At 44.9% G+C, this 24,971-nt stretch overlaps 1 protein-coding gene and 1 long non-coding RNA gene across 2 annotated transcripts in view; both read left to right on the top strand.

The window, feature by feature from the left end:
- LOC147738120 (uncharacterized) overlaps positions 1-20,594 on the top strand; it is a 29,778-nt gene extending 9,184 nt beyond the window's left edge. Inside the window, exons 3-4 of the long non-coding RNA XR_015307463.1 lie at positions 1,882-2,076; positions 19,885-20,594. This is a non-coding gene — a long non-coding RNA (uncharacterized LOC147738120). The remainder of the gene's footprint in view (positions 1-1,881; positions 2,077-19,884) is intronic.
- Positions 1-23,048, top strand: part of LOC147738119 (uncharacterized) — a 171,358-nt gene extending 148,310 nt beyond the window's left edge. The window contains 2 exon segments of the mRNA XM_086925032.1: positions 21,455-21,839; positions 21,942-23,048. Of these exon segments, the coding sequence (XP_086781158.1) occupies positions 21,455-21,839; positions 21,942-23,048 (1,492 nt within the window).
- Positions 23,049-24,971: the final 1,923 nt, after the last annotated feature.

The following is a 24,971-nucleotide window of genomic DNA, read 5'->3' as shown; positions in this document are numbered from 1 at the left end:
AGATTAAAATATGTTAATGAGTGAGAAGACAGATCGGCAAATAAAGCGCACAGCAGTTAAATACAAGCAGTTTTCCAAGCCGTTTTCAAAGCGCTGCAAAACGATACCAGGGCCAGAGGGGAGCGACCACTCAGCACAGAAGCGGAGAGCCTAGTAAGGCTGCACAAACTGACCAAGTAAACCCTTTTTTTGTACTTGACTCTCAAGTTAGCGAGGGCGAGCAGTCACAATATTTTCAGCTTTGTAATGTCGACCAGCTTGAACACAGTGCTCAACAATAGATCAACAGACTCGATTTAATAAATGACCAGCACACTGATTATCTTGCCAAGACACAGGTACTTTTAAAAACTCTTTTTATTGAACTAGTGCTCAATCGATGGTGTTGACAACGAAAATACGGTGCACATTAGTGAGAGTGATTAGACCAAAAAGGCAAAGTTTGCAAATATGGAGTGAGTAACATAGCTTGGCTTGTGCTGACACTTCCTGGCCAAATCCCACTACATAAAACTAGATCGCAAGGATGGTACATATTTAATTTCACTACTTCATGGCGCTTCACATGGCCCGGTAGCTCTACCATCCCTCCCATATATTTTACCATTTACAAGGGCAGCCCCTGCTGAGAACCACTCTGTGTCCACTCGTTAACACCAATCAAGACCTGCTTCCCAATCCTCCACCGTGGGGGGTGAGCTGGCTCCCCAACCCCGTGCAATATTACGCTTGCCAACCGCTGAAGCCAGGGCCAGTCATATTCTGCGAATACTATGCCATGTCACCTCACCTGTGATATTCAGGAGGTGCCATTTGGCCCCCATGGGGATCGCTAGTCCCATGACCTGGGACATTATTCTCATGATCTCTACCCAGTAGCATTGAATTACCGGACAACTCCACACCACATTAAAAAAAGCCCCCCCTCACATTCCCTTACGCAGAGAGGTGGCTGCCCACCCTATTCGGTGCAACAAAGTTCTGGAGTAGTAGGTCCTATGTGTCAAGCGTACCTCCACAAGGTTCCAGTTGTTTCCGTCTTGAGGATGCTCAATCCCAATTCCTTCAAGAACTGAATAGGGAGACAAGGAGAGGAACTCTTTGTAACACCTTGAAATATCCAGTTAGACAACAATTATAATCACGCTACTTTCAACCAAGACTCCTATGAACTATTGTACATACATGTAGGTACATACCTAATTAAAGATCAGCCCATTCCTATACTTCTTTGTAAGGTCTTAAGCCAACCTTGATACAATACTGCTATTGTTCCTTAAAAAACAAATGTAAGGGTTAAAACTATAGCCTCCTCAGTTTGATTTCAACTGGTTACTTGGTTAGTATAACGTATTAATCAACGAGAACACAAATAACTCCCAGGTAACTTCCCTTAACTTGCTTTTGGCTTTTAGCGCTGTACAAGTGGGATCTGAAAAATAAGGTGAGACAAAAAACAACAAGGCAAACCTACAATTCCTTTAACAAGTCAATTTGGAATTGCTATACTTGAACATCAGCTTCTTATTATACTATGTCACCTCTAAGCTTTGCCAAAAGACATTCTGTCATGTATAACCCCTGTGCAGTTATTAATCACTGCTCAATATTGTCAGACACAGTTGCTACTTGGTAAACGTAATACAGTTGAAAAATCACTGCTGATACATTAATCACAAATACACCACTAAGGTTATAGGTTGTTGTCTCATAAAAGAGTCTCAGAACTTGTAAATATGACCTTTGCAAAATTAGTTCAAAAGCAAGCTACTAGTTCTCAATAACGATCGTTTTTTCCAATTGCTTTTATCAATGTTTGTTGGTTTTAGTCACTGCTGTCTATTTACGATTAAATCTTACTGTCACTTGAACTCCAAACAGGAAGTTCGTGGAGACCGGAATCGCATCAAAGGGAAGCCCTTGGGGACCGGAATCGCCGAGGGAAAAGGTCCGACGATGAAATCTTTCCCCGTCTCAGAACCGGAAGTTCGGGTCTCGGAGAGCCGAAGAAATCTCTGCTGAAGCTCGCGGAGTCCTCCTCTGCTCTACGCGATGGGGAAGAACGATGTAGACCAGGTAAGAGGGAACAGGACTGGAAGCGGGGAAGGAAGGATTCTTGTGCTGGAACACTCGTGAAGGGACGCTGAAAACTCCAAGCGAAGACAGGGCCTTTTATAGTCTTTGCTGTCTACGTGCTAACGTAAGCTGGCATTAGCACGTGGAAAGGAAAAGCGGTTTGGGCAAAGCTTCCATGTGTGCCCATTATACATATTCATTAGCGCTTGACATTACTGTTTAGCAACAAACCTTGGCAACAACAACAATGAATACCCAAAAGCAACAAGCATTGTCAAAGTCAAATAAAACAGCTATGAATACATGTAATGAGTTATGGAATCCCCCTAAAGACATGAAACTTGACCAAACCCTACTTACACCTAACACTATGTCGGATCTGTAGTTAAATTAGACCAAACCGAGTTCTAATTGCCACCTCCCTGGCACCCTGAATGGCCTTAACCCAATCGGTATTGCTAGATCCCTCTCCCACACATCCCTCCTTGTCCCCAAGCGATCCAGGGAATTGTAGATCAACTTCCTATAGATGGTTGAGATTGTTTTTTCGGTCAGGGGATTAGTTAGCAGATGGTCCTCCAGTGGGGATGCTTCAGGCAACTGCTCCCCTTCCTATATGTGACCTTGCAGAGCGTGACCCACCTGCAAACGTCAGAACTGTTTTTAGTCACCTAATTTATACTTTTGTTGTAGGTTTGTGAAGGACACAAGCGCCTGGCCCCTCCACACATCGCCTGGCCGCCCTAAGCTAACAATCCCCATTTTGTGAAGCCCTGCAATCCTCCCGCTGCACTTACGAGATCACCATCATACACTGGAGTAATTTCAGTCAGCTTACCTTCTCAGCCTAAATACTTGGTAGCCTCTCTCCACACCCTTACCAATGTTGGTGTATGAGTAGGTAGGGTGCACTCATACTTTCTTCGATATAGCACCAGGGTGGGGTAACCTCTCTTGCCCATGGCCAATCTATCTACCCGGTAAGCAGGTTCCTCACGGTCCGCAAAAATCCAGTTGTTGACTGCGACCAGCTGCGTGGCCCAGTAATACTTGAGAATGCTCCGGACCGCCGGTCCACCTTAAACTCCCCTCTGCAACTTACTCAGCGTGAAGTACCACCATCCCACAACAGGAGCCGAAGTTCTCAGACTACCTTTTGAAAGAAAATGCCTGGCGGGATCTTAAAGGACGTTTTTTGCACGATGTACAGCATGCCAGTTTGGGGTATCCCTGCGACAGCGGTCTAATTTCGGGTTTATGTTCCTACCTGTGGCTCTCTTGTAATGAACACACCCAAATATTTTGTTTGAAATAAATTTTTATTTGGTAGGTAAAGAATAGAACACAGGTCCAGATATACACAGCGTTAAGCTCACAAACCTATTTAGGGCCGGCAGCGTACTGTGAGAGAGTCTCCAAGAGTATAGAGAAGCAGTAGCAAAGTAGCTTGAACACAGCATGTCGCCTACAACCTTCGTGCCACATTATGTATAGCAATATTGGTCTATTGTGGAAAGTCACAGGACCCTTTAAAAACAACAACACTAAGAACACGGACAAGAAGCCCATAAGAAGTGAGCAGTGATGAGTGGACAGAAAAGTGTCGGAAAGAGAAAAGGTAGTAGGAAAGATAGATTACGCCCAAATATTTAAAGCCATGTAGTGCCACCCGAACTGTGCACCTAGAGTGTAGCCGCAGGGTCCATTGCCTCCAGCAGGAATATTAAGTACTTCTTCCAATTGATCTTATATCTTGAATGATCCCCAAATATGTGAAAAATGTGTAAGATTTGTTCACTCGAGAAGGCTGGTTGTGTGTCATATAGCAAAACATCAGTGTAGAGGGAGATTCTCTCATCCCACTCCTGATAAACTGGAGTACCCCATCTGAGAGGTCCTGGCGAACCCACGCACCTGAGAAAAGCATAGAAGACAAGGAACATCCCTGTCGGAGGGAAAAGACTCGGGAGACTGTATTATTGACGCTCATGCGCACTAGAGGGGCCACATTACAAGAGCTTGACAGCAACGCCACTGGTTTTAGCAAAGGAATCCCCTGTTGCATATGGTACTCCATTAAGGTGTTGGAGATTTAAGCGCGTTCCCTGGTGTGGCATAAAGCCAGATTGATCAGGATGAACCACTGTTGCAATTACTGTCCGGACGCAGATCGCCAGGGTGTACGCAAGGACCTTAGTCTCAATATTAAGCGGGGAGGTAGGTCTATAAGACCCACACTCAGTTGCTGGTTCGACCTTTTCTGGGATGACCACCACCTCAGACGTTCTTTGGTCCTCTGGGATATACCCTTATTTTCACGCAGTCTTAAACCTCCTCTGGAGGGACTCTCTGCTTTTATATAATTCTAAGGGGAGCTCATCAGGCCCGGTCGCTTGCCCTGTTTGCAAGGTTCCTATTTTCTTATTTATTTAGTCTACTGGCAGGTCTTGCTCTAGTGCGTTTCGGTCCTCATTCGTTAGCATTGGCAGGGTCAGGTCTTTCAGGAAGTCTCTCCCAGTATTTCTGTCCCCTTGTAGTCAGTGTCCTCAAGGATCCTGTTCCGTCCTTTGTCTTGTCTCTCTAACCATGCAAGCAACTCATTGGCTTTATCACCGACATCATAGAGACAATGCTGGGTAGCCAGCACATGAGTGCCGGCTATTTTCCATTAGTGCTCTTAATGTGTGCTGCTTCAGTTGATGGTGTAATGGGAAAGAATCTGATTCCCCACTTGCCAAGCGTGCCTCCAGGAAAGCACATTCCCTGTCCTGAGCCTCGCACTTCAATTTACGTTCCTCCGGCATTCCCCCAATCAAGGTTTGTTGCTTGACTTGAATTACTGCCTTGAATTCATCCTATAGCACGCAAGATGATTCAACAGGCCACCCGGTCTCCTTATAATAGAAGTCTGCTCCATCTCTCATACGAGCTTTGAACATCTTGTCTTATAAATATCACAGATCAACCCTTGGGGGTAGCATGAAGTCCACAACAGGAGCACCGAGTTGCACCTCCACCAGCGAATGGTCTGAGATTCCCCCTGCTATGTGTGTAGCGGCACTAAAATCAACTTTATGGACAGTCTGGGTGAAAAGATAGTGCAGGCATGCCAGACTACCATGTGCTGCAGGCAGGTGCGTCCGGTTCTGATACCCCCTTCCCCTCTAGGGGCATTTAGGAGTATCATGAATATAGTATAGGTGCAGTTCTGTCACTCCAGTCACCCCAATGCGTATATGCTCTGTCGTAAGCGTCTTACCCTTTCACAGGATGAGTCAGTCTTGTCTGGGTCTCTTTCCTGTTTCCCGGCACTTGAATGGCACGCCCGAACACTCGAGAGAGCAGTGACCCACCAGCAGGCTTTTGTGGAGCACTTTTGTCCTGGATGTAGGGCTGCATTCAGTAGGGCACCCACTCTGTCTTTTCTTTGCAGTTGCCTGAAGATCAGCAGTCCCAAGGTAGCAGTCACACCTGGCCTGTCGGTAAGTGCAGCCCCTCTGGAGGCCTGACTGTCAGCAATTGAGCCCACACTGTGGCCAGCTCAGACAGGGTGTTCAACACTGGGGTAGTTGTAGTCCCTCATGGGCCTCTGACACAGAGTAGTCAGGAATTCAGCCGCTAAAAGCCCAACACATGCTTTCCAGTAAGCCAATAGATTCAGACCCAGTTGTGTTAGGAATTTGGCAAATGCAACCTTGAACACAGCAGCAGCACACAATCGTCCAACTGGGCCTCAACAATCACGTTGTCGTAGAGTATTAGATTCTGCCTTGAACTGTTGTGAGAGTCTTGGGGGTGGGGGGTGTCCCTCAGACTAGCGGTTTACTCTGTCGCACTCTCACATTGCATTTATCCTACGCACACCAACATTCTAAACACGCACTTGATGGTAGCGCAAAGTCTGGGCACAGGCATAGAAATGGAGCATTACATGGGTGTGTCAGTAGGACGCCACTCCAATGACCATAATGCAAAGATCTCATCAGGCTATTGATCCTTACAACAGGGTACATTGCCACCACCTCTCTAGTTGGTAAACCCATGACAGTCCTCTGCCTTAAATAAGGGCACACTTGGTGTGACCCTCCAGGTCACAGGACCCGTCCTAGACCTCTCATAGCCCCTTGTTAGAAGTTGCACAGTACTGGAGTGGCAGAAAGATCTCATGTAATATTTTTTTTTTTAACTTTGTGGTAGATTTACCCCAGTAACGTCCAGTTACAAGTTTGACACAATGGACTGAAGAGTTGCCACGAGGAACAGATTCTTCTGCCTGACAAACCACATACCATTCACTATTTCATAGTGTTTTTCTGCTTTTATTTGCCACTTATTTTAAGCAGGTGGTAGATATATGCATGTGGTTGGTTGGGGGAGATAGGTGAAGCAGGGGAGGGAAGGGGAAAGCATTTTCTAACAGAGGGAGTAAGGAAAATTGTTTTTACATGATTAACAAAAATCTTACAATTACTACATTCTTAAAGAAAACACACCACTTTAAAATACAGACCAATAATTTTAACATTTCAAAAAATCCAAATAAGTTTGATTAACATAAACACAATCTATAGACATTACATCAGACCGTCATCTTTCCAGGACTTAATATAAATAGTGTCAATTAATATTTCTGTAATTTATGTGTGATATCATAAAAATTGTCCTAAATGTTGTCCTTAATTATCTTAGACTTCCAGATTTCCTGTGGGCACCTCACAAGTATCCATCTTCTTTTTAACAAGTATTAAAAATGGTGTAAAATTGGCGTTCATTTTAATACCCGACAGTCTAAAACAAACTACCATGGCATGTCTGCAGGTACGAACACCTCTGTCAATGAAGCAGTTTTTCAAATATCGTTTTCTTTCCTCCATCATTACTGCACATATACAAACAAAATGCAAAATACTTTCGTCCCATAGGTTGCATACTCTGCACATAGTCGGCTTAGATGGTCTCAACCAGGGCACTACATGTTTTAAGCTAGGTAAGTTGCCGAATCGTGCTTTCATAAAGGTGTTTTTGGTTTGTAGAGACCATGGTATTTATAAATATGGTTGGACCTTAAGACTTGTACATTCCTGGACCAACATGCATGCGTGGGATCTCTTAATAAACAGTTTGTTGTCTTTTAAAAGTGACAAATATTTAACTGATTTGTTAATTATTTTCTTAAACTATGTACTGTTAAAGACATTTCCCAGATCTCAGCAATTGACAATTCTTCAAGAGCTTTTTGCAGATATTTACAGAAGGACATTTTTTTCATTTTGTTGCATTTCTTTCCACAAAAATGTGCACATTGGGTTATTGATATTAGTTTTGATTTGTCTCCAGGTCTTAACATACTGACCCATTCTTGCATATTGTTGATTACAAAAGCCAAATTCCAGCCTTATCTGAGCAGGTGATACATTAAGTGGAAGCCGAAACAGATGTTCAAATGTATTTGTAATAGCATCATTTAATAATGCAGAATCCAAAACACGGAGTATTTCACTTCCATATAAGGCTCTGGAGCAATTTCGCTTTTATTACTTTTATTAATGGGGTATAAGTTGGGCCTCCCGAGGAGCTATAAAGTAGGCGAAAACCCCTTGTAGACTTTTGGCTCTTTTCTTCATCTCCATTTTATGGTATGAAAAAGATTTTTTCTCTTCAAACAGTATCCCTAGATATTTAGAACATTTAACTTTTTCTAGCTACCTCTTTTGGTGGTACCATTTGTATTGACTGCCCTTCCGTTTCTTGGTACTGACTTTCATTACTTTTGTTTTTGTTTCGTTTATTGTCATTTTGTTCTCAATTGAACACATTGATGTTTTGTTTATTAATTGCTGCAGTCCTATCCTTGTTTGGCTTAGCAGGATGATATCATCAACGTATAATAAGTTCGATATTTGTTTCTCAGCCTGCTTTGGTGAGTCTGCTAACTCATTGTTCATTGCAAGGGTAAAGTCTGATAAAAATAAATTAAATAAATATGGAGCTAAAACACACCCTTGCTTTAGGCCTAAAGTTTTTTTAATTTTCCTTGAAAGTTTTGAGCCATTCCCTAGCCGGACTCTTGTCCAGGTATCAGTATATAACAATTTTATTGCATTTACAAGGCTGAAGCTAATGCCATAACAATCCTGTTTCCTCCATAAAATCTGCCTATTTACACAGTCAAAGGCAGCTTTATAATCAACAAAACATAAATATAATGGCTATTTTATTGTTTGATATTTTTCCATTAAAATTCCCAGTGTTAACACATTTGTTGTTGTACCTTGACTGTGTACAAACCCGATTGGTTCGGTGGAATTAAATGGTTTTCATTAGCCCAATCAATTAACTCCTTAAGTAGAACCGATGCAACTAATTTAGCTTCAGTATCTTGGAGCGTAATTAATCTGTAATTGGATGGGAGGGACCAATCCCCACTTTTATATATAGGAGAAATTATAGATCCCTTCCATGCCTCGGGGACTGTTCTTGATCGGAGAGCATGATTAAATACTGGTGTTAGATAGCTCGACTAATATGATGCTTTCTCCTTATACAACACAGCGAGAATCCCACTTGGGCCTGGGGCACCATTGGATCTCTGATTCTTTGTTAATTTACATACTTGGTTTTGAGTTATCTTTCTTTTCTCCTCCAATTCATAGCCCAATCAGTAGAATTCACAGCCATTTTAGGAGCAGGATTCAAATGCATATCTATGAATGATACCCATTCAGATTCAGTTACTGTTGATGAAGTAGATTTCCTACTAGATCTACTCAGTTTGTTTACTAGAATCCAGAAGGCTCTTGAATTACTCCTTTTGCAAGCATATAGAGCTTTTGCCCACAACAATTGCTTTTCTTGCATGTTGTCCTTCCAGACCATTTTCCTTACTACTGTATTTATCATTTTAAGTTTTACTCTGGTAAAAAAGTTCCCAGTTAATTTAATTTACAATCTCAGGATTCTGTTACATATTTTTTTTAATTGATGGCTTTCAAACTAAATTTTCACCAATGAACATGCTGTTTTTTTCCTCCACTAACCTTTATTAGCATATTATTGAGATTGACTGGTAATTAATTGCTGTGTGAAGAAAGACCATTTTTCGACAGCATTCGAATAATCTCCTTCGAAGTGAAAATCAACAATTGCCTGCGCAGTGTTTGTAATAGAATCTTTGGTGTTATCTGACCAATAAAGTTTCTTATAATTTACTGTCGTTATTTCTCCCGGAAGTGTCATATAGTTTTCAAATCTTAGGCCATTTAGGTTTAACTCCATTATTTGTTGATCGTGGTCGCTTATATCTATTCCCACTATCTGATAAGACAGAAATGTATGAAATAGATGCAACAATGCTATGGTATAATCTATTCTAGACCTATGATACCCTTCTTGAAAAGTCCATGCTGATGGCGAATCTTGGGGAAATTGCTCATTTAGCACCCTTAGACCTATGATGTATAATTCTTTTACAAGAGTCTTGCCGATTTTTTCATTCTTTTGTTCCCTCATACCCATTGTTGATGATAATCTTGGAATTGACCATAAGTAATTTTGCCATTGTATTTCAACATCTCTATCGTAAGACCATAGCACGTTCATGGTATATTTCCCTGTAATAATAATCTCAGTTTGGGTGTCATTGTCCAGTTGCTGCCTTCTCATAATTATCAAATTGGTCGCCATTGTTCTTCGTGATTATATACGTTGATTACTACAAGAGATTTAATTATATTTTGCTCCTTGTATCGTATTTTGACAATTAGATCATCCTTTTGACTTGGGAGGTCCATTTCACTTACCATTTTTAGCTCAGTTGATATAAAAAATAGCCAGACCCCCACAAGGTCTGCCATAGTTACTTGTTCTCTTAGCTAATGAGTAATAAACCTATACCCTTCTAATCTAAAAGGAGCTTTGCTTGAACGCCATTTATATTCCACGAACATAATCGGACCCTTTCATTCATAATTGTTGGCCCCCTTAAAGAAACTTCAGATTGTAGATGCCAATCCTGCCTGACATTATGGAGGGCTGCTGTTAGCCAACCTAATTTGACAGTGTCAAATAATAATTCTCCTATTTTTTCCCTCTAATTATTTTAAAAGATGCCTGTTGGTCATACCTATGGGGTTTTTTAATATGGAGTATTTCCGATTATTCTCGGTTCTCATTTGGTTATGATTTTGTAATTTTGTTGAAACAAAAGGGCTAGGATAGGAAGATTGCAGGGGAGTTATTTTTAATCCCCAGTTCTGAAAGAGATTATGTTCTTGCATAATACGGCTGGCGGCAGTAGAAGATGTCCAAATTACTAATGTTGATTCGCGATTATTATTCTTGATGTGTCTAATTCAATTGATTCTATGCAGGTACATTTAATTTTCTTTAATGAGGGTACTGCATTACACAATTTTAATATGTTCCCACGAGTCAAGATATCATTATTACCCCTAGATTGATATTCTGGCGTAAAAATTACCTGCACCACTCCTTCTTTTTTTATCTGGGTTATTTTATTTAATTTGTTGCAGACTATTTTCACCTTGAGTATGTTCAATTAACGTTCCATTATGATTACTAACAGTCTGAGACCATGATTGTCGATGTTTATGTAACTGCTTCGTTTTGGTTCCCAGATCTTGTGGTAATTTAATATCCTTCCAGGTTTTTAACAAATCTCTATTCGTTTCATCTTCTCTAATACTCTCACTCTTTGCTCTATTCCAATTGTGATGGCTTATTTTCCACCTGTTTATTACTTTCCTCCACTTGCAGCATTTCTAAGGACTGAATTTTCGCATTCTCTATCATTTCCATACTATCAGCTTGCTTGTTTAAGCATTTATTTTGGAAAGGGAAGACCACTCGGTCCCCCCGAACGTATGGATGGGTGCCCCGCTCCCCCCGGGAAACCGTTTTGGGCGGGGGGCGTGGTTCGGCTGGTATGCCCAAAGCGGCGTAGCCGGAGCACGCCCTTCCCGCCCAGAAGGGGTTGTCCTAGACACCCGCCCAAAAGACCGCGCCCAGATGGGCGTACCCGAGAAGGGCCCCCGCCTTTCCGCAGACAGATAAATAGAGCGGGAATCCAAGGAAGCGGCCTCTTGTTCCAGTGCTCTGAAGGCTGCACCACTCGTTGCTCGTGAGCCCTCGACGGAACAAGCAGCAATTTTGAGAACTTGTAATCTTTGTTGTTTCTTTTTCAGTATCAGGCGTGTGAAGGATCTAGGACCTCGTCAAACGGAGTGAACAAAGTCATGTCAGGCAAAAAGCGGGAAAGAGCTCCGAGTTGGAGAAGATACTGCGCACTTTGTCGAACCGAATAGCGGTCATGGACCAAAAACTGGGTAAAGTAGATTCAATCGGTCGGGGTTTAGCAGAGGTTAAAAAGCAGATAGCAGCCCAGAACAACCTTTCGGGGCGGCCTGAGACGGTGATAGGTCCGGCCTTGCCGGGAGTCGCCCCTGAGGGTAGGGGGAGACGTAGTAAGAAGAGGGCGGGTTCCGGGGAGGGCCCGGTCCCGGAGGTACCCCCAGCAGACCCCGTCACACCGGTGGACAGCCCGGTACCGAGTCCAGATGTGGGTTTACCAATCCCTGTTGTAATAACTCCGGTCGAGGATGATCAGATGCCCCCAGAACTGGCCCTTCAGTTAGCGGCAGTATTACCCTGGCTTAAGAAGAAAACAGGGGGGGCAGTGGCCGCGGGGGATCCGGCCGAGGAAGCCAGATTAATAATCGAGCAGTTACGGCAGTCAAGAGAAGCCGGGACGGCGAATGTTCCTTCTATTCCCCCACAGGTGGCACCGGGAGTGACGACGGTTAGCCGAGAAAAGACAGCAGACACGGCGGTTGAACCCGGTAAGAACCCATTGCCAATGGTAGGGGAGAGTTCAGTGCCTTCGAGGCGCGAAAGGGTAGCCCAGCACATCCCGGCGGCCACGAAGGAAATGATATGGGGGGACAAATATGTTAATATGTTTTCACTATTGACCGACCATCGTGAGATAGAGAACGCAAAAACCCTGAAAGATTTATGGCACCCCAGCGTATGGCGGGCCAAGATGGCGGAATTTAGGGTCGACGAGACTGTAGCGAACTGGGTGAAGGCCTTCTCTATATTTACGGCAGTAATGGGGGAACGTAAACCTGAAGTGTTGCCCGATCTATCCTGTTACCAGAACAGGATCATGGATTTTTATAACATGTACGGGGGGAATGAGTGGAAAGGTTATGATGTTCACTTTCGAAAGTCTAAAGAGTTTGATGCAACTTTAACCTGGGATTGCCTCGACACGGTATCATGGCACAAACAGCTCTTGCCTGGATCGGCGGGTACGTCCTCGCCGGGCGGGAGCGGGTCTGGGACATTTCAACAAAGGCCGGCGCAGCCCTTTCGAGCAAGCGCTGGTGGGGAATCACAGCCCAAGACCGGCGGAAATGGGGGCAAGCGCGGGGTTTGTTGGGGTTTCAACAGAGGTAACTGTAACAGGCCCCAGGGAACATGTAGGTTCCGGCATGCATGTGCGGGCTGTGGGAACTCCTCACACCCGGAAAGTAGCTGTAGGTCCAAAAGCCGTAGTTCGGGAGGAAAGGGGGGATCCAAGCAGGATTGAAGTGATGCTTGGGAAGCAATCGTCTTCACCCATCGACATCATGGCTTTGACTCCCTGGCTGAACAAATACCCTGATCATGTATCCGCCGGGATTTTGAGGAATGGTTTCCTATATGGCTTCAACATCTCGGCGGGGAATTTTCGGGGGAGCCCCTTTTGTAAAAATCAGCGATCCGTTCAACACAACCCTGCAGTGGCAGCCAAGAAAATTACCAAAGAGGTCAGCTTGGGACGGGTAGCAGGACCTTTTCCATGCCCGCCATTGGCGGATTTTGTGTGTTCACCTTTAGGAGTGGTTCCGAAGAAAGACCCAGGGGAGTATAGACTCATTCACAATCTGTCGGCCCCGAGGGGGGCCTCAGTGAATGAAGCCATTGACCCGGATGTCTGTTCAGTTCGGTACGCATCGCTCGATGCCGTTGACCTACTGAATCACCTGGGCCCCGGTGCTCTGCCGGCGAAATCAGACATCGAATCAGCATTTAGGTTGCTCCCGGTACACCCGCGCTTGTTAGGATTTACGTTCCAGGGGAAGTATTACATGGATAAATGCATGCCCATGGGCTGCTCAATTTCTTGTGCTTATTTTGAAATGTTCAGCTGTTTTTTAGAATGGGCTTTCGCCGAGGCCACAGGGCATAGACAGGTGATGCACTATTTAGACGACTTCCTGTTCTTAGGGCCGGCAGGCACTACGAAATGTGCACAGGCACTGCAGGACTTCTGCATTCTCATGCAGGAGTTCGGGGTCCCATTGGCACCAGGTAAGACAGTGGGGCCATCTACTTCACTGAAGTTTCTGGGAATTGTGCTCGATTCAGTGGAAGGATGCTTCCGTCTGCCAATGGAGAAGGTGGCCAAGTTCAGGGCTTCCTTAATACAATGCCTGGGTAAAGAAAAAGTGACCCTGCACCAGTTACAACAAACGGTGGGCCAGCTTAACTTTGCCTTGAGAGTAATACCGATGGCTCGCCCCTTCTCACGTTCCATTGCACAGGCTATGGCCGGCCTCAAGAAGGGACGCCACCGCACAAGCCTGTCGGCAGAGGTTCGCCAGGATATGCGCATTTGGTTGGCATTCCTGGCGGACTTCAACGGTCGAGTGGCGTGGAACAAACCCCCAGCATCGTCTGACGAACTGGGTTTATGGACCGACTTAGCTGGGAGCGTGTGATTTGGCGCCATCTTTGGTAACCGATGGTCGGCACAAGTATGGCCGACGTGGTGGCACTCCAGTGGCCTAACAGGTAACATTGGGTTCTTGGAGCTGTTTCCCATTTGGGTGGCTCTGTTGGCATGGCCAGATGATTTTAGGGACCGCTCAGTAGTGTTTTGGTCGGACAATATGACAGTGGTCGAGTGCATTAATCAGCAGGCAGCACGCTGCAAGTGGATCTTGAGGCTGTTGAAAGAAATTGTATTACGTTGCATGAGATTGAATGTACAGTTCAGGGCAAAACATGTGCCGGGTGTACTGAATAATGCAGCTGATGCACTCTCTCGTTCACATATGCAGGCTTTCAGGGGCTATCTACCTACAGCGGATCTAGTGGCGGCACCGTTCCCCGAAGCACTATGGCTGATCGGTGCCCCGGATTACAGGACCTCGTGGCAGCCAGCTAGCGCCCAGGACGAGGAAAGCCTATGAGGGAGCGTTTCGTTCTTACTGCGCCTTTTTAGGCCCGGCAGGGAGACATAGCTGGGGGCAGGAGGAATCCTTCCTGGGGTTCTTAGTGGCGCTTCATAGAGAAGGCCGATCAGCGGCAACTGCCAACAGACATAGGGCGGCCATATCATTCATGGCACAGCTCCACGGCATACGGGACCCGACTGGTTCCTTTTTAGTCAGGAAGGCGCTCCGCGGTTGGCAACGCCTTGAGGGTCGCAGACAAGATACGAGGCACCTGATTGGTTTAGAGAGATTGTCTCTGCTTTTGGCAAAGCTGGATGAGACATGCTCCTACCCTTCCGAAGCAGTTCTGTTCCGGGCAGCTTTCGCCTTGGCATTCCATGGGGCCATGCGGGTAAGCGAACTCGTGGCGAGGAACAAGAAAGATATGGAGGGAGGCTTATGCAGGGATCACGTTCAAATACGGGGTGATTCGATGTTGATCTCGATAGCCAGGTCCAAGACAGACCAGGAAGCTATAGGGAGTAGTGTTGTTGTGCAGCGCGCTCGAGGGAGCCCCACAGAGGCCCCAGAGGCCGGCAACACAGGGGAGGGAGCCTGCTTAGACACAAGGATGGCACCCCTCTGACGAAATTTCAGTTTCAGAGGGTGCTGGCACTTACAATCGCTGCGGCGGGCATGGACCCGTGCGATTTTGGGACCCACTCATTCAGAATAGGGGCCGCTACTGAGGCTACGGCTCGGGGTCTGGGTGCGGAAGAAGTAAAACAGTTAGGCCGTTGGTCCTCGAACTGTTTCAAGAGGTATGTGCGACTGCACATGTTGTAAAAGACTGATGAAATGCACTCACGCTTGTTGTCTTTTGCTTGAATTACAGTTTTGCAAGCCTGTGACGCGGGGCGGAATCTGGGATCAGCCCAACACCAGAGGACCAGCGGTCGAGGATCACCGACTGGAGATCAAGTGGTATGGGTTGTGGGCCACTCATACGGGAGGCGCGCCGGGGAAGTATTCATGGCAGGTGACGCGACTCACGCATCTGGGGAATACGGGTTTAGAGTAACCTTCCATGGGAAGGGAGGCCTCTGTTTTGACCAATTTCAATCGTTTGTGGAGGGTCTCTTAGGGCGGCAAAGGTCACCGCCATCTGTGATCATAGTGCACCTGGGGGGCAATGACTTGGTAAGACTGGGAAGACAAGTGTTAGTGGAACACATATTGTCGGCAGTCAGCTGGTTGGCTAGGAAACTCCCGGGGTGCACAATTGCTTGGTCCCACATGATCCCCAGGAGAGTTTGGCGGGGGGGTTTCTCTGTGACGGCGTTGAACCACTCGGTAAAGAGGGTCAACAATAAAATTGGGAAATTGATTCGCTCCGCCCATTTGCAAAGCATTCCCCATGGGTGTATTCGGGGTGATCATTATTACTTGAATGATGGGGTTCACCTGTCTAGGGCGGGGAATGATTTACTCATAGGAGACTTCATAGCATGGCTAAGGGGATTGAGGAGGCATGACCTTTAGGAGGTGTGGGGCGGCCGGATAGTCGGTCAACTATCCGGCCTGTGGCGGTAAGGTCATGATCGGTGAGCAGTAATTTCAAGGTCCCTAGGAGGGGCGCCACCCAGTATGGATGGGGGCGCCCTGGGGGAGGCGGCCATTGGCCACTCCCACGGGGAGGCGGCACCCACGACGGATGGGTCACCTAGGGGGAGACGGCCATAGGCTCCTCCCAAGGGTGGAGACGGATATATGCCCCTCCTACGAATTTCCCGGGGGCCGGATATCCGCTCCGGCGGAAGAGTGTGCGGGGAAGGGGGGGGGAGTCCACGCTGTCCTTCTTACAGATACCTCACACGGGAACTCGGATGACCTTTAAAATGGCGTCGAGTGAAAGGGGGCCCCCACGACAAGGGAAGTTACAGTTGGCAACGAGGGTAAAGTCCTCTGCGCATGCGCCACTCACACCGTGAGGGCGGGAGTTTGGTAGTAGGGATCTGACACCGGTTAAGACCTTGCCGTTGGCCCTTAATGCTAGGATGTACAATTTTTATTTTAGAATGTATGCATTTTCAGGATGCTAGACTCGGCTAGGAAACCTTTGTATTAGAGATCTGTTAAGGTTAGCCAAAGAACATGTCTTCATCAAAATGTAATAAAAGTAAAATGTACATAATGTATGAAACGTTTTTATTTAAAGTTTTAAATTTTGTTTCATATTTTAATAAATACGGCCGGGGGGGTAACTCCCCCCCCGCCTTCCAAAAGCTCAAACTTGTGTCTGTCTCCTCCCATGGGGAATTGGTGTTGGGAGGGGGTGGTGGGCATCCCGGCCATATGGAAAGGGAAGACCACTCGTCCCCCCGAACGTATGGATGGGTGCCCCGCTCCCCCCGGGAAACCGTTTTGGACGGGGGGCGTGGTTCGGCTGGTATGCCCAAAGCGGCGTAGCCGGAGCACGCCCGTCCCGCCCAGAAGGGGTTGTCCTAGACACCCGCCCGGAAGACCGTGCCCAGATGGGCGTACCCGAGGAGGGCCCCCGCCCTTCCGCAGACAGATAAATAGAGCGGGAATCCAAGGAAGCGGCCTCTTGTTCCAGTGCTCTGAAGGCTGCACCACTCGTTGCTCGTGAGCCCTCGACGGAACAAGCAGCAATTTTGACCCACCCACCAGCCCCATCTTGCAATGTTTGTTTAAATAAAGTAATTGTTGGTGATATTCGAATGTATTAAAGAGATGCAGTCACATTTTACAGCATTGATGTATGCCTTGGATTGAATTGATGTGCATAGGCCTTTTTTCCTTTGTAGAAAAAGTGAAGGAGTGTATCACATGATAAAATTGTCTTGTGCTTTAGGACTTTTTTCCTTTGTAGAAATGAAAAGATTGATGAATCGCCAAGCTGTTGCAGATTAGGCGTATTTTCTTTCCTTAGTAGGTAAAACAACTGTCGTATTTATTTTGGTCGGGCGGTAAGGTCATGATCGGTGAGCAGTAATTTCAAGGTCCCTAGTGGGGGCGCCACCCAGTATGGATGGGGGCGCCCGGGGGGAGGCGGCCATTGGCCCCTCCCATGGGGAGGCGGCACCCACGACGGATGGGTCGCCTAGGGGGAGACGGCCATAGGCCCCTCCCAAGGGTGGAGACGGATATATGCCCCTCCTACGAATTTCCCGGGGGCCGGATATCCGCTCCGGCGGAAGAGTGTGTGGGAAGGGGGGGAGTCCACGCTGTCCTTCTTACAGATACCTCACACGGGAACTCGGACGACCTTTAAAATGGCGTCGAGTGAAAGGGGGCCCCCACGACAAGGGAAGTTACAGTTGGCAACGAGGGTAAAGTCCTCTGCCCATGTGCCACTCACTCCGTGAGGGCGGGAGTTTGGTAGTAGGGATCTGACACCGGTTAAGACCTTGCCGTGGGCCCTTCATGCTAGGATGTACAATTTTATTTTAGAATGTATGCATTTTCAGGATGCTAGACTCGGCTAGGAAACCTTTGTATTAGAGATCTGTTAAGGGTAGCCAAAGAACATGTCTTCATCAAAATGTAATTAAAGTAAAATTGTACATAATGTATGAAACGTTTTTATTTAAAGTTTTAAATTTTGTTTCATATTTTAATAAATACGGCCGGGGGGGTAACTCCCCCCAGCCTTCCAAAAGCTCAAACTTGTGTCTGTCTCCTCCCATGGGGAATTGGTGTTGGGAGGGGGTGGCGGGCATCCCGGCCATATTCATAACTGCTTTTACCTCCGATATATCCTTATTAAATAGAGGGTAAAAGGGTGTTGTTGGTAACATTTGTTTACCCTCACCTTCACAATATGATATTTAATCATGGTTGTTTCCAGTGTTCAATCTCACTATATCTGATGAAGTTGTATTTTTTATACTTTTAGAAGCTTTATTTCTTGCTTTCTGTTGTTTTTTCCTCTGTCTTTTTGATAGATGAACTTCTGGAGCTGCGTTTGTCAATGTTGATTGTGTCCAGCATAGGTGTATCACTTCTTGATCTTTTGTTTTATCATCTATTTTTTCTTTAACAACAACAGTATTGTCTTTACATTTTATTGCATCTTTAGAGGGGCAGTCGGTCTTGATGGGTTGAATTCCCACATTAGGAAAATTCCCTTTACATTGTCAATTATCGTTTTTAAAATATCCGGAATGATAGCAAGTTTGTTAATTAGCGGGGCACAACTACACTCTGCATACGTAGATATTGGCTGAGATTGTGCCCTTACTATTAGATTATTTTGCGTTGTTATCTTCTGCTCAATTCCGGCAACAGAGGATGCCATAGCCCTCAAGAGATCTATTTGGACCTCCATTTTGTTGGACTGATATGTTAAAGCTTCCAGATTTAATTGCGAGGTTTTGAAGAATAAATCCCAAATTGCTCCCGCGTTCCCACTTCCAGGTACCTGAATACCTGGGCTATGTTGTTGCCCATTTATGAATGATAGGTTCTTATACTCCTCTTTTTGTGGTCCTTGAAAATCATGTCCCTCGTCACAGCCGCCGCTCCAGCAGCACCGCAGGCCAAGGCTCCTTCGACCCCTGAAGCGTCCGCCGCACGAGCAGCACCAGCAGTGCCTTAGCACTGCGGTGCCGGCAGTGGCCGTTCCTGACCCCAAAACAGATCCGTCGAACTTAAAGCGCCCGTATAACAGGACGCGGGTGAAGCGGGAGAAACCTTCGGGAGCGGGAACTGGTCACAAAACAAACCCGGGCAGTCGTCCCAGGCTCCACTCCTCTTGCTCGTTAACTCCTCCTCGGCTCTACTCGATACGCTCTGCACTCAATGCCGAATCATAGGCCGACAACGACTGTGAACACCAACAGAGGGAAGAATTGTGGTTTTCCCCCAGTTAGTAAAGAAAACAGCATAAGTCTTGGCTGCTTCTGATGCACACCCAGAGTCTTATGCGTCTTTAAAGTCTAATTTTTCTGTCTGGAAAATAATTGTGTCCTGATTTTCTGCACCCAGTAATTCCGGGTGCAGAAAAACCTAACAACTGATAATCAGGTGGAATAAAATGAACACATGAAAGTACGCCTTCATTTTATTGCCCTTGATTCATACTCTGGACCATAGTCGAGGGATAGGTCTAGGCATAGTCCTCGCAGCACATAATAGATTTGTTTGAGGCAGAGGCCAAAACTCAAAAGTCAGGATACCAGATACAAGTAGGCGGTAACTCAGGGCAGGGGAGAATGCCTGTTGTCCGTGGCGGAGTCCTTCCCGTCCCAGAAATCTGCATTACAATTTAATTAATAGTGTATATTATTTTAATATCAGTTTGGTGCCAGTCCATATGACTTTAATATCTGCATTTGGGATTCTATGTTACAACTCTATAGGGTATCCTTTGTGAGCTTAATAAAATGCTAAAAATTCTACAAATCCTCACTCCTACATCCAAGTACTCTCAGGCTACCATTGTACACTCTGCTCTGTCTGAAAAACAGCTCAACATTTTAAAAATCCTGCATTGATTTGGCTTGTGAATTATTATTTTTGGAAATGTACATGTATTAACTATTTAATTTTAATACTATAGGTGATTGAAATTATGGACGAAGAAAGCAAGATTCAGCTCTAAGCCACTAAATGTCAGTGCCATAAGAAGGATTATTTTGAAAAACTGAAGGACATCCAGCATTCTACATTTAAATCATTTCCAAAAATCTAAGTGTGGCGAGGAAAGTACTCTACCTGTAAGTGAAGTCTCTAATTTTGCATTTCATTAACCCAGAGCAAAGCCATATCTGTGCACACAGCATCAGAAATAATGTAGAAAGACCACTTCAGCATCCTCATCTGAAATATTATCAGAAAGACAAATTGCCTCAGCATGACAGAATAACGTTCATCTAAAGCATCATGTAATTCTAGAGAGGAAGCACACACTGCATAAAAGAAAGTTACAACAAAAGGTTTCTTCTGCATACCATCAAAGAAAAGACGCTCCAAGAAGACTCCGAAGCTGACACGTTAACAACCATAAGATTGGAAAATCACCTTTGTTCAACAATCGTTTTTAACCAGTTACACAAGTTTGAGACTATCTGCCTCTGGATATAACACCTCGACCCACTCTGCTCACTCTGGCGAAAACCTTAAAAATTCACAACTTTATTGTTTTCATGACCATCTCAGATTGTTTCCTTTTTAATGTGTACTGTTATGTAATTCTATGTAAATCGCCTCAACATTCTGTTGTGCAGGAGTGATATGTAAAACTGTTAAATATAAAAATGGATTAAATGAGCACCGTTGCGCTATAGCTAATGTAAATAAATCCTCGTCTTCAGAACTACACCTTACACCAAACATAGAAAGGGTAAAATTAACTTATGTTCTGAGACTGGTGAGCCTCAATAGTACTGTGCATGTTCTAATGTTCTCAGTTACTGCCATTACGTCAGTGCAAAAAGGTACTTCTCAGTTTAATCATTAAATATCAGACTAACACCTTATCACTGCATTGCTAAGAACCTATACAAATAGATTTGAGAAAAACTTAAGTCACAAAATAAGTTGCTGCCGGAGAGGCTATAACCAAAAGACTTTTATCTGCTAGAAACAGTTCAACAGGTTTTACAGGGCTGCTTCGAGACATATTTTGCTTAATTCAAATGTTAAGCAGATTACACACAATTTCTTTTAGAGATAAATACTGAACATTATCTAAACAAGCCAGACTCTAAAATCTAGTTCAATCTTACGGTGGCATATAAGCAAGAGAAAACTAAATGTAACTCTAGAAATACACCTTATAAAAACACAGGCTGTGAGAACAAATTCAGTGTTCAAACCCGCCTCAATCAAAGCAAAATAACCCAAGTTGGGGAAATAAGTTACCTGTACCAAAACAAATTCAGCCATCAATCTCATCTCACTGAATTTGAGAGAATGCACACTGGGAAAAACCTCTCTCAGTGCTCAGTGTGCCAACAAAGTTTCATCAGTAAATATTATCTCATTGAGCATATGAGAATCCACACTGGGGAAAAACCTTATCAGTGCTCTGAATGCCAGAAAAGGTTTAGTGTCAAAGCGAGTCTATATCGACATGCATTAACCCACTCTTTGGAAAAACCTTACCAGTGTGCTGAATGCCAAAAAAGTTTCAGCCGTAAATTTTATCTCACTGAACATATGAGAATCCACTCTGGGGAAAAACCTTACCAGTGCCCTGAATGCCAGAAATGTCTCAGTGACCAAAACAGTCTCACTCGGCATATAAGAACCCACACTGGGGATAAACCTTATCAGTGCACGGATTGCCAGAAATGTTTCATTGAGAAAAGAAGTCTCACTCTTCATATAAGAACCCACACTGGGGAGAAACCTTTTCAGTGCTCTGAATGCCAGAAATGTTTCATTGACAAAAACAGTCTCACTCTTCATGTAAGAACCCACACTGGGGAGAAACCTTTTCAGTGCTCTGAATGCCAGAAATGTTTCAGTTTAAAACGTACTCTCACACGGCATACAAAGATCCACTCTGGGGTAAAGATCCACGCTGGGGTAAAACCTTATCAGTGCTCTGAATGCCAGAAATGTTTCATTGACAAAAACAGTCTCACTCTTCATGTAAGAACCCACACTGAGGAGAAACCTTTTCAGTGCTCTGAATGCCCAAAACATTTCAAACTTAAATCACTTCTAACTGCACATGTGAGATTCCATACTGGGGAAAAACCTTATCAGTGCTCTGAATGCCAGAAATGTTTCAGTTTAAAACGTACTCTCACACGGCATACAAAGATCCACACTGGGGAAAAACCTTATCAGTGCTCTGAATGCCAGAAATGTTTCATTGACAAAAGAAGTCTTTCTCAACATGCAATAACCCACACTGGGGAAAAACCTTATCAGTGCTCTGAATGTCAGAAATGTTTCAGAGATAAACTCAGTCTCACTCAGCATATAAGAACCCACACTGGGGAAAAACCTTATCAGTGCTCTGAATGTCAGAAATGTTTCAGAGGCAAATTCAGTCTCACTCAGCATATAAGAACCCACACTGGGGAAAAACCTTATCAGTGCTCTGAATGCGACAAATGTTTCATTGAAAAAAGCCATCTCACTCAGCATATAAGAACCCACACTGGGGAAAAACCTTATCAGTGCTCTGAATGCCAAAAATGTTTCATATACAAACTCAGTCTCACTCAGCATATAAGAACCCACACTGGGGAAAAACCTTATCAGTGCTCTGAATGCGACAAATGTTTCATTGAAAAAAGCCATCTCACTCAGCATATAAGAACCCACACTGGGGAAAAACCTTATCAGTGCTCTGAATGCCAAAAATGTTTCTGCCAAAAAACCAGTCTTGATAATCACATAAGAACCCACACTGGGGAAAAACCTTATCGGTGCTCTGAATGCCACAAATGTTTCAGTGAAAAAATCTGTCTCACTCACCATATAAGAACCCACACTGGGGAAAAACCTTATAGGTGCTCTGAATGCCAGATATGTTTCAGTGTAAAAGGCAGACTCACTCAGCATATAAGAACCCACACTGGGGAAAAACCTTAACAGTGCTCCGAATGCCAAATATTTTTCAGCCTTAAATGTAATCTCACTAAACATATGAGAATCCACACTGGGGAAGAAAATTATCAGTGCTCTAAATGTCAGAAAAGATTCAGAGGAAGAGATCATTTCAAGCGCCATAAGAAAACACACCAAAATATTTTAGTGCTCTGAATGCCAGAAAAGCATCAATTTAAAACACAATCTCACTCTACATGAGCAGACGCACACAGGGAAAAAACATTACCAATGCTGTGAATACCAGAAATTCCTATTTGATAAGCACAGCCTCACTAACCATAAGCGATTCTCCATACTGATGGAAAACCTTATGAGTGTTCTGAATGCCAGAAAAGCTGCAGAGAAAAACGCTATCTCACCATGAGAAACTCCACACTGGAGATAATCTTTAGGCCAAAAAAGCTTGTATCTGAAAGACATAATCTGAAAGAAACACGTTAGTGTTAGATTCCTTACCTTAGAATTACCCCCAGGTGTCGGACTGGATCCGGAAAGTTTTTCGTCAGCAGTACCCCTGCACGTCGGTAGGCCTCGTCTGCGGCTCCGTGTCCGTCGTCGGCGTCGTGATTGCCGGAATGATGTCGCTGGAGTACTTAGACGCCACCCTCGCGTATTGACGTCAGTTCTTCTTTTTTCCGCGCCAGCTAGCGCAGATCCGGGAAGAGCACGTACCTTTAGTCATTTTTTTACTAACATTTTGGACATTTTTGTCTATCTTTTTCGAGTCGAGTCGACTCCTGGTGCCAGTAGGCAGCCCTTCTGTCCCTAAAATTAATAATTATACAGCCTCCCTCGATAGACTTTTTCCGTGGCCCAATCCAATCCACGCGCCTTGCAAACAAAATTTCACTAGATACCATAGGGGGAAGAGGCCTGTTGTAATTAAGGCAATGGATACATTTGTTCTTTAGCTCCATATACTCCTCCCTTCTACCCTGGCTCAATGGTGGGACCCCCGCAAGAACCACACATAACGGTGTGGATACCAGGGGAAGATCTATACGCGGTAACCCATTTGTTGATGGAACATGAGAAATATTATTGTTCGTTTGGCGTTGTTCAATTATAGCCCTGCTCCCATCTTCTATCAATGCCCTTCCACTCAACACAATGTGGTTAGTCACTGCAATATCATTAGATGAGATGAAGTAGGATTAGAACAGGGGCACTGATATCAGCTGCATTACTCGTAGGCAGAGGGGTAGAGGGAATTTCAGATTCATTAGTTTGCTTAGATAATCTCTTTTGTTTTTCTGTTATCGCTTTATCCCGGTTCCCACCCGTGCCTGAGCCGAACTAAACGACTTGCAAGCCTGTTTTCTATCAAGTTAAGTCTGTCATAAATGGGAGACATGTCTTTTAAAAAATGTGTTCAAGTTTGGTCCAAAAGTCCAATCCCAACTCAGCGGGGAAAACAACACCAGGACTCAATATCGATGTGGGCTCTTCCGTGATGGGCTAGCATGTAGCAGGACTATGCGGAGTTGGTGGTAGGCAGTATATGATGGTCTCAACATCGTGGCCACGAATTCCAACACTGGCCCTAACACCCTCACAATCCCAACCCAGCCCCTGATCACGAACACTAGGGAAGGACCCTCACTCACCCTCCCTGCCTACTCCAGCTTTCCCGCCCTAAAAGAGCCGCAGGTCGCTGATCTTCTCCCACAGATGAAGTCAGGATCTCCTCTATATCCATGTCCCCCTCACATATTAGACTCAATCCCAAAAGTGATAACTGGAGTTCTGACCTCCTTATTAAATAAGGCTATCAGCCTGGGCAAATTTCCTTCAACTTGGAAAAAAGCCTGCATCCGCCCGATTCTCAAGAAAGAAACGCTTAATCCCACAGAATCCAAACACTATCGGCCCATATCCTGCCTACCTCTACCAGCTAAAATCCTCGAGAAAGCTATGAATCTAGAATTAATAACTTTTTTAACGCATAACAACCTTCTAGATTCTACACAACATGGCTTTCGAGCGTGCCATTCAACTGAGTCAGCACTCATTATGGCAACGGAGGACATTAGGAAGACGATGGATGACGGTGGAAGAACGGCCCTTATACTACTC

This window comes from Lissotriton vulgaris, chromosome 1_1 (assembly GCF_964263255.1).
Source record: "Lissotriton vulgaris chromosome 1_1, aLisVul1.2, whole genome shotgun sequence".
NCBI classification, from domain to species: domain Eukaryota; kingdom Metazoa; phylum Chordata; class Amphibia; order Caudata; family Salamandridae; genus Lissotriton; species Lissotriton vulgaris.
Note: the sequence above shows the minus strand (reverse complement) of the source record. Positions and strands in the feature narration are given on the sequence as shown.